The sequence below is a fragment of the Ranitomeya imitator genome, chromosome 1, assembly GCF_032444005.1.
Source record: "Ranitomeya imitator isolate aRanImi1 chromosome 1, aRanImi1.pri, whole genome shotgun sequence".
Lineage (NCBI taxonomy): Eukaryota > Metazoa > Chordata > Amphibia > Anura > Dendrobatidae > Ranitomeya > Ranitomeya imitator.
The window spans coordinates 1,252,870,597-1,252,881,357 of record NC_091282.1 but is presented as its reverse complement, the minus strand read 5'-3'; the positions used below and the strand labels follow the sequence as shown (position 1 = coordinate 1,252,881,357).

General features: G+C 44.3%; 1 protein-coding gene across 1 annotated transcript in view; it reads right to left on the bottom strand.

Moving 5' to 3' along the window:
* Positions 1-1,589: 1,589 nt before the first annotated feature.
* The window catches only part of LOC138657573 (vomeronasal type-2 receptor 26-like), a 31,370-nt gene continuing 22,198 nt past the window's right edge, over positions 1,590-10,761 (bottom strand). The window contains exon 4 of the mRNA XM_069745335.1: positions 1,590-1,746. Coding sequence (XP_069601436.1) covers positions 1,590-1,746 — 157 coding nt within the window. The remainder of the gene's footprint in view (positions 1,747-10,761) is intronic.

Sequence of the window (10,761 nt, the reverse complement as noted above, 5' to 3'; positions counted from 1 at the left end):
GCGCTAACATATTCCGCAGCGCTTTTCAGTTTTTGCCCACATTATAATGACTGTCCCCGATGGGGCTCACAATCTAGAATCCTATCAGTATGTCTTTGGAATGTGGGAGGAAACCGGAGAACCCGGAGGAAACCCACGCAAACTCTTTGCAGATGTTGTCCTGGGTGGGATTAGAGCCCAGGACCCCAGAGCTGCAAGGCTGAAGTGTTAACCACTGCGCCACCGTGCTGCCCAATATATGTGTGATTACACTTTATATAAATATATTTACCCCTGAGAGCCCATATTATGGATACATTTGATGTCCTGTGAGCATCCTAACTTTTGGCATGTGCCAGTGGTTGTAACCCCTTCTTTTCCTGTTTTGCCATCTGCACATGGTCATTTAATAAATGCAATGTTGATTATTTAAATTATATTTGTGAGTTTCCTGTCGTGGTTTTTCCTGTTGACTATGGTCTTTGCGACTTTTTCCCTAATTATGTCCATACATATATATTATCACAATATATGTAAAATTTGATCCAGTCGATATAGTTACTGTGATTTCTTTTTTGTTCTCATGAGGTGCTTTGTCTGCTGTGTGATGTATATACTTCTCAACAAAAGTTTATCGACCCTGGTTTCCCTCACGTATCTCAATACCCTCTGGTTGTAGCCTGCCATGGTCTGCAGAGGCATATCACCAAAGTAACAGCAGCACATACCAGGCCAGGATCCCCACTTTCCTGTAGCATGGCGGGGTGCGGATGATGAGCACCTTGTTCACGGCTCCTGCCCCGCCCAATACACAAGTTCTAAAACTCTCTATCACTTGAATGTGTATACTGATAGTCACAGACTGAGACTTTCACTGCCATTTTCTATGTTCTTTATGGTTGCAGTAGTACACAACATTCTGATCCATTTTTTCCCTACCTGTAACAATGTGACGTCTTTTCCCTAGGCTATAAGGAATGGCTGCTGCTCTTCATGCCCACATCTTTTATAGTGGCTCCTGATTGACTGCATGATGGGGAATCACATGAGCAGCGACTGACATCATATGAGCCCGCGCTCTCTTCTGCAAGGTGTGAAATTATGCAGAGCGATATGTAGATATTTTTTCTTTGCACGCAAATTTGAACCTGAAACTTTGTTAAATGTAAAATTCACAGTGGATCCACTCAATCATCTCTAGTATTCACCTACTCTTAGTATTAGCCGTTGTTACTGTTTATGACCTAGTAGAGCATTGGGTATGTTTCCACGGGGTGCATTGCTTGAGTTTTTGCTGCGGATTGGATGCTGTGTACAGCCGCAGTGTCCAATCCGCAGCGTCCAGATATTACAGCATAGTGGTGGGGATTTTATGAAATCCCATCTCCATTATGCGCACAAATACGCAGGTGGCAGACCTGCGTAACCGGACATTCGGTGCGTCTTTATAAACCGCAGCATTTGTATGTATCTTGCGGAGATGCTGAAGATAAATAACACAGTATATGTATAGGATGCGGTGATTCCGCATGTGTTCAATGAATACATACGGAATCACCGAGCATGCAAAAGGGGGCAGGGCTTTGGGAGGAGTGGGTTATCCACTGCGTCTAAACGCTGCCAATACGCCCCGTGGAAACATACCCAAATATCAGACACTTCTCCCTCTGAACAGGGGAGACAGTCATAGCAGCAGACGTGCTGTCCTCCATTAGAAGCTTTCCTGGTTCCTGGTGGACATCGATCATTACATCAACACTGCGAATTCTGGTAGAGGCAGAAACGGGAAAGAAAAGAAGTTAAAAAAGTGAAATATTTTACAGATTTTGTGGCACTTTATCGGGATCCAAGGAGTAACGTTTCTTCTTACGGATAGTGACATGTCCAGCATGCCAAGATGAGGAGAGCTTTAAGCCGCGATGCTCCTTTGGGAAATATGCAAATACTCTTCAGAGAGGATGAGGACTAGAACTCTGGTGCCACCTATAGGAAGTAGAGATCCTAGAAGTCAATGTCAACTGTTGTGAATTCTGTGGCAGAGGTCCCTCCTGTGGTCACAAGTGGTACTTCGGCTGATTCTCTCTATGAGCTTCCGTTGGTGGAGGAGGGTGGTACTGCGGCTTCTGAGTTTCCTTCCTCAGGTGATGTGGTGAAGTCGTTAGGTGCTGCTCTATTTAACTCCACCTAGTGCTTTGATCCTGGCCTCCAGTCAATGTTCTAGTATTGGACTTGCTTCCTCCTGGATCGTTCCTGTGGCCTGCTGCTCTGCATAGCTAAGTTTCGCTTGTGTTATTTTTGTTTGCTGTTTTTTCTGTCAAGCTTGCTTATTTGGTTTTTCTTGCTTGCTAGAAGCTCTGGGACGCAGAGGGTGTACCTCCGTGCCATTAGTCGGTACGGAGGGTCTTTTTGCCCCCTTTGCGTGGTTGTTTGTAGGGTTTTGTGTTGACCGCAAAGTTACCTTTCCTATCCTCGTTCTGTTCAGAAAGTCGGGCCTCACTTTGCTAAATCTATTTCATCTCTACGTTTGTCTTTTCATCTTAACTCACAGTCATTATATGTGGGGGGCTGCCTTTTCCTTTGGGGTATTTCTCAGAGGCAAGGTAGGCTTATTTTCTATCTTCAGGCTAGCTAGTTTCTCAGGCTGTGCCGAGTTGCATAGGGAGCGTTAGGCGCAATCCACGGCTGCCTCTAGTGTGGTTGGAGAGGATTAGGGATTGCGGTCAGCAGAGTTCCCACGTCTCAGAGCTCGTTCTATGTTTTTGGGTTATTGTCAGATCACTGTACGTGCTCTGACTTCTATGTCCATTGTGGTACTGAATTACCTAATCATAACAGTACTGGAGGCCTAAAGTACTAATGATTCTCAATAGAGGGAAAAAAGAATTTCCGAGACCATTTTTTTTTCTCTGCACTGTGTTTTGCCTTTTTTTTCCCCTAGACATTTGGGTGGTTCAGGACACAGGTGTAGCGATGGACATTAAAGGTCTGTCTTCATGTGTGGATCAGCTCACGGCAAGAGTACAAAAGATTCAAGACACTATTGATCAGAAATATATGTTGGAACCTAGAATACCTATTCCTGATTTGTTTTTTGGAGATAGAACTAAATTTCTGAGTTTCAAAAATAATTGTAAACTATTTCTGGCTTTGAAACCTCGCTCCTCTGGTGACCCAGTTCAACAAGTTAGGATCATTATTTCTTTTTTACGTGGCGACCCTCAGGACTGGGCATTTTCTCTTGCGCCAGGAGATCCTGCATTATGTAATATTGATGCGTTTTTCCTGGCGCTCGGATTGCTGTACGATGAACCTAATTCGGTGGATCAGGCAGAGAAAAATTTGTTGGCTCTGTGTCAGGGTCAGGATGAGATAGAGGTATATTGTCAAAAATTTTGAAAGTGGTCCGTACTCACTCAATGGAATGAAGGTGCGCTCGCAGCTATTTTCAGAAAGGGTCTCTCTGAAGCCCTTAAGGATGTCATGGTGGGATTTCCTATGCCTGCTGGTCTGAATGAGTCTATGTCTTTGGCCATTCAGATCGGTCGACGCTTGCGTGAGCGTAAATCTGTGCACCATTTGGCGGTATTTTCTGAGCATAAACCTGAGCCTATGCAGTGCGATAGGACTTTAACCAGAGTTGAACGGCAAGAATACAGACGTCAGAATGGGCTGTGTTTCTACTGTGGTGACTCCACTCATGCTATCTCTGATTGTCCTAAGCGCACTAAGCGGTTCGCTAGGTCCGCCACCATTGATACGGTACAGTCAAAATTTCTTTTGTCTGTTACCTTGATCTGCTCTTTGTCATCTTATTCTGTCATGGCATTTGTGGATTCAGGCGCTGCCCTGAATTTGATGGACTTGAAGTATGCTAGGCGTTGTGGGTTTTTCTTGGAGCCCTTGCAGTGTCCTATTCCATTGAGAGGAATTGATGCTACGCCTTTGGCCAAGAATAAGCCTCAGTATTGGACCCAGCTGACCATGTTCATGGCTCCTGCACATCAGGAGGTTATTCGCTTTCTGGTGTTGCATAATCTGCATGATGTGGTCGTGTTGGGGTTGCCATGGCTACAAGTCCATAATCCAGTATTAGATTGGAAATCCATGTCTGTGTCCAGCTGGGGTTGTCAGGGGGTACATGGTGATGTCCCATTTCTGTCTATTTCGTCATCCACCCCTTCTGATGTTCCAGAGTTCTTGTCTGATTACCGGGATGTATTTGATGAGCCCAAGTCCGATACCCTACCTAAGCATAGGGATGTGATTGTGCTATCGATTTGATTCCTGGTAGTAAATTCCCAAAAGGTCGACTGTTTAATTTATCTGTGCCTGAGCACGCCGCTATGCGGAGTTACATGAAGGAGTCCTTGGAGAAGGGGCATATTCGCCCGTCATCATCACCATTGGGAGCGGGGTTCTGTTTTGTGGCCAAGAAGGATGGTTCGCTGAGACCTTGTATAGATTACCACCTTCTAAATAAGATCACGGTTAAATTTCAGTACCCCTTGCCGCTGTTATCTGATTTGTTTGCTCGGATTAAGGGGGCTAGTTGGTTTACCAAGATAGATCTTCGTGGTGCGTATAATCTTGTGCGTATTAAGCGAGGCGATGAATGGAAAACTGCATTTAATACGCCCGAGGGCCATTTTGAGTACCTTGTAATGCCATTCGGACTTGCCAATGCTCCATCAGTGTTTCAGTCCTTTATGCATGACATCTTCCGAGAGTACCTGGATAAATTCCTGATTGTTTACTTGGATGATATTTTGGTCTTCTCGGATGATTGGGAGTCTCATGTGAAGCAGGTCAGAATGGTGTTTCAGGTCCTGCGTGCTAATTCTTTGTTTGTGAAGGGATCAAAATGTCTCTTTGGTGTTCAGAAGGTTTCATTTTTGGGATTCACTTTTTCCCCTTCTACTATCGAGATGGACCCTGTTAAGGTCCAGGCCATCCATGATTGGACTCAGCCGACATCTCTGAAAAGTCTGCAAAAGTTCATGGGCTTTGCTAATTTTTAGCGTCGCTTCATCTGCAATTTTTCTAGTATTGCTAAACCATTGACCGATTTGACCAAGAAGGGTGCTGATGTGGTCAATTGGTCTTCTGCTGCTGTGGAAGCTTTTCAAGAGTTGAAGCGTCGTTTTTCTTCTGCCCCTGTGTTGTGTCAACCAGATGTTTCACTTCCATTCCAGGTCGAGGTTGATGCTTCTGAGATTGGAGCGGGGGCTGTTTTGTCGCAGAGAATTTCTGATGGCTCGGTGATGAAACCATGCGCCTTTTTTCCAGGAAGTTTTCGCCTGCTGAGTGAAATTATGATGTTGGCAATCGAGAGTTGCTGGCCATGAAGTGGGCATTCGAGGAGTGGCGTCATTGGCTTGAAGGAGCTAAGCATCGCGTGGTGGTCCTGACTGATCATAAGAACTTGACTTATCTCGAGTCTGCCAAGCGGTTGAATCCTAGACAGGCTCGTTGGTCGCTGTTTTTTGCCCGTTTTGACTTTGTGGTTTCGTACCTTCCGGGCTCTAAAAATGTGAAGGCGGATGCCCTGTCTAGGAGTTTTGTGCCCGACTCTCCGGGTTTATCTGAGCCGGCGGGTATTCTCAAAGAGGAAGTAATTGTGTCTGCCATCTCCCCTGATTTGCGGCGGGTGCTGCAAAAATTTCAGGCTAATAAACCTGATCGTTGCCCAGCGGAGAAACTGTTTGTCCCTGATAGGTGGACGAATAAAGTTATCTCTGAGGTTCATTGTTCGGTGTTGGCTGGTCATCCTGGAATCTTTGGTACCAGAGAGTTAGTGGCTAGATCCTTTTGGTGGCCATCTCTGTCGCGGGATGTGCATTCTTTTGTACAGTCCTATGGGATTTGTGCTCGGGCTAAGCCCTGCTGTTCTCGTGCCAGTGGGTTGCTTTTGCCCTTGCCGGTCCCGAAGAGGCCTAGGACACATATCTCTATGGATTTTATTTCAGATCTTCCCGTCTCTCAAAAAATGTCAGTCATTTGGGTGGTTTGTGATCGCTTCTCTAAGATGGTCCATTTGGTACCCTTGTCTAAATTACCTTCCTCCTCTGATTTGGTGCCATTGTTCTTCCAGCATGTGGTTCGTTTACATGGCATTCCAGAGAACATCGTTTCTGACAGAGGTTCCCAGTTTGTTTCGAGGTTTTGGCGGGCCTTTTGTGCTAGGATGGGCATTGACTTGTATTTTTCCTCGGCTATCCATCCTCAGACTAATGGCCAGACCGAACGAACCAATCAGACCTTGGGAACATATCTGAGATGCTTTGTTTCTGCTGATCAGGATGACTGGGTGTCCTTTTTGCCTTTGGCTGAGTTCGCCCTTAATAATCGGGCCAGCTCGGCTACCTTGGTTTCGCCGTTTTTCTGCAACTCTGGGTTCCATCCTCGTTTCTCTTCAGGGCAGGTTGAGTCTTTGGACTGTCCTGGGGTGGATACTGTGGTGGAGAGGTTGCAGCAGATTTGGACTCATGTAGTGGACAATTTGACCTTGTCCCAGGAGAAGGCTCAACGTTTCGCTAATCGCAGACGCTGTGTGGGTCCCCGACTTTGTGTTGGGTGTTTGGTTTGGTTGTCTTCTCATCATATTCCTATGAAGGTTTCCTCTCCTAAGTTTAAACCTCGTTTCATTGGTCCGTATAGGATTTCTGAGGTTCTTAATCCTGTGTCTTTTCGTTTGACCTTTCCAGATTCTTTTTCCATCCATAACGTATTCCATAGGTCATTGTTGCGGAGATACGTGGCACCTATGGTTCCATCTGTTGATCCTCCTGCCCCGGTTTTGGTGGAGGGGGAGTTGGAGTATATTGTGGAGAAGATTTTGGATTCTCGTGTTTCTAGACGGAAACTCCAGTATCTGGTTAAGTGGAAGGGTTATGCTCAGGAAGATAATTCCTGGGTCTTTGCCTCTGATGTCCATGCTCCCGATTTTGTTCGTGCCTTTCATATGGCTCATCCTGGTCGTCCTGGGGGCTATGGTGAGGGTTCGGTGACCCCTCCTCAAGGGGGGGGTACTGTTGTGAATTCTGTGGCAGAGCTCCCTCCTGTGGTCACAAGTGGTACTTCGGCTGATTCTCTCTATGAGCTTCCGTTGGTGGAGGAGAGTGGTACTGCGGCTTCTGAGTTTCCTTCCTCAGGTGATGTGGTGAAGTCGTTAGGTGCTGCTCTATTTAACTCCACCTAGTGCTTTGATCCTGGCCTCCAGTCAATGTTCTAGTATTGGACTTGCTTCCTCCTGGATCGTTCCTGTGGCCTGCTGCTCTGCATAGCTAAGTTTCGCTTGTGTTATTTTTGTTTGCTGTTTTTTCTGTCCAGCTTGCTTATTTGGTTTTTCTTGCTTGCCTGAAGCTCTGGGACGCAGAGGGTGTACCTCCGTGCCATTAGTCGATACGGAGGGTCTTTTTGCCCCCTTTGCGTGGTTGTTTGTAGGGTTTTGTGTTGACCGCAAAGTTACCTTTCCTATCCTCGTTCTGTTCAGAAAGTCGGGCCTCACTTTGCTAAATCTATTTCATCTCTACGTTTGTCTTTTCATCTTAACTCACAGTCATTATATGTGGGGGGCTGCCTTTTCCTTTGGGGTATTTCTCTGAGGCAAGGTAGGCTTATTTTCTATCTTCAGGCTAGCTAGTTTCTCAGGCCGTGCCGAGTTGCATAGGGAGCATTAGGCGCAATCCACGGCTGCCTCTAGTGTGGTTGGAGAGGATTAGGGATTGCGGTCAGCAGAGTTCCCACGTCTCAGAGCTCGTTCTATGTTTTTGGGTTATTGTCAGATCACTGTATGTGCTCTGACTTCTATGTCCATTGTGGTACTGAATTACCTAATCATAACAGTCAACACTTTAAAAGGACAACCATCACCAGATCATAGGCAAGGCAGGATCCTAAGTGACACCATCTTCCTCACTATTGGGAAGCTTCCATCAGGGGTTCTGTGTGAATCTTAAATTTCAGAGATTCGGGATTCATGTGATCCAAGCTTTACTGTGATCTTAGGAAGGCAGAATAAACAAATTAACGACATTTCAAGAATTATTTTTATTTATTTTTATGCTTTATTCTATGAGTCAGTGAAATTACAGCGATACTAGATATATTGGTATTTACGTTTGACTACTAACACACACTAAAAAGGTTTTTGGGGATAACATATCTTGTGAGTGATAATTTTCCAAGATTTTGCAAACAGAGTCATGCTAGATATTGAGATTTGTGGATGAATGAAGTTTGTATTGGTACTATAACATTTTTTATCACTTTCCCTTCAGTCTTTTGGGTTGCCGAATGATCAAAAAACAGCAATTCATGAGCTGTTTGTGGGTTACTTTTCTATGCCATTGACTATTAGGTAAAAGTGACAACACAACTTTATTCTTTGTGTCAGTGCAATCACAGAGATATCACATTTACATCTTTTTATATATTTATTTTGCATCTCTTACACAATGAAAACAATTTTATACAAAAAGAATCAATTTTCCACCACCATCTTCTGAGAGCTACAGCTTTTTTTATTTTTCCGCTAATGGAGATGTATCGAGGCTTGTTTTCAAACAAAGAAGTTGATATTTGCATAGATTCCATTTTGTTTACATGCAATTTTTTAATCATATTTAGATATATTTATATACTGTAGATCGTTACAATTTTAAAAAAAACTTTTTTTGTACTTTTTAAATTCCCTCTGTAGAATTTTTATGTTTATTAATCTGATCGCCGGTATAATGCTCTGCTATGCGGTAGACCTGTGTTATACAGGGAGAAAAACCTTTTAGACCCTGCATCTGGTTGGTTCTAACAGTCCACCATAGGTGACAGACAAGGAAGTCATTATTTGTCCTCCTTCTGTCATGGCCAATATCAGGTCCACGTGGTCATGTCTCGAGGCTGCCATCAGGTGTGATCCCAACTATCAAAATGCTGTGATCACAATTTATTGCAGAAATTACAGCGTTAAAAAGCCAAGAGTGGAGCTGGCACTGACCCTGACTGTAACAGCCAAAGTTAGGTCCAGCAGGAATTGTGTGGGACAGCTCATTTGCCTCCATGATTGCTAGGCATTACCAGTGCTTTCATGTAAGGAAACACACTACAAAATAATAGAACATACCAGTATGTTTAATGTTTGGAAGGGGCTACATTTCTTGATTATGATGATTTTTCTCATCTTTAAATAAGATTTTGTTTTAGGCACTTCCCGTTCTTAGACTTAGCTTCTTTGTTTCGTAATATTCATTGATGGGAGGTGCGCTTCTGCCCTATGAGCCAGCCCTGACTTCCAGTCCTGCGCATATGGCTCCAGATGCGCCTCAGCCTGCGTTCCAGCGCGGAGACCGGAAGTCACTTTTTTTGTCTGGCTAGACGCTTAATAGATTAGAAGCGCCCACTTCTGCCCACCAATGAAATCCGTGGTTTCAGTTTACCGCCGGTATTTTAGACACTATCTCTGCCATGTAAAGTTACGCCCCCATAGAGGAAGCATTAGTGAAACGGCGCTGTCGGGGTGAGAGCACATAGCTCATCGGGACCTCTCTCCTTCCTTTACACTCAGGTATGACGATACATTTCTCTCCTATAGCGTTATAGTCCCCCATTTAGTTGTATCAGCTGCGGTCATTAGTGAGTTCAGTATGCACTCTCTACATTTTGTTACGGGCATTTGCATTACCTTTCCAGCACACATTTGTGGCTATTTAACTTTCACTGCACTAAGCACTTAGCACTAGGGTTGAGCGACCTTGACCTTTTTAGAGTCGAGCCGTGTTTCGCGAAACCCGACTATCTCTAAAGTCGGGTCGAGTGAAATCGGCCGATTATGGCGTAAAGTCGGGGATCGACCGAAACACGAAACCCAATGCAAAGTCAATGGTTTTTTTTTCTCTCTCTCTCTCTCTCCGTCCCTGAACAGAAAAACCGGTGTTACACATTTCAGATCGCTGCTGCACACAAGCAACAAGATGACGATAGGCGTCCACGGCCTTAAGACCTATGTCATCACTCTGCCCACGCTCCTTCATTGGCTGAAAAAATGGCGCCAAGCGCGTCGTACGAAACGCGACTTTGGCGCCAAAGTCGCGTACCGCATGGCCGACCCCACACAGGGGTCGGGTTTCATGAAACCCGACTTTGCCAAAAGTCGGCGACTTTTGAAAATGAACGACCCGTTTCGCTCAACCCTACTTAGCATTTAGCATAAAGCACTTTGCAAAACATGCAGTAGTTTATCATCATTTTTAGTCTGCTCTCTATTTATGACCCACTAATGCAGAGGACTTACTATATTATTTTGTGATTACTGACCTTTGGAGATTTGTCTTGTCATTCTGACATTTAAATCATGATACCTTATATGTATGTATGCCCCCCTTTTGTCTGCACTACGCACTAGGCACTTTTTCTCCAACATTTGGCTGGGTGCTATTTTACCCAGCAATTGATTGCACAGAGGGCATTTCATTTCATACATAGGTGTATATATGTGCTTTATGATCTTTTTTTGATATCAATTTACCTTCTGGTCATACCTGTAATATTATTTGTGACATTGTGTATAGGCCCTGTCTCCTATGTGTTCTTCTTTTTGTGACTCCAGTAGCTTGATTTGGTATTTTTAAACTATTTTTAAATATATTCAATACAATCTATTATGTTTTATCTTTGCATTTATTGTCTTTCCTACACTTGATGGAAGTGGTGGTGTGTATTTAGCATTGTTTTGACGTTCGTGCTATAAAATTTGTTCTCAGACTGTGTTTAATAATTTAAATAAAA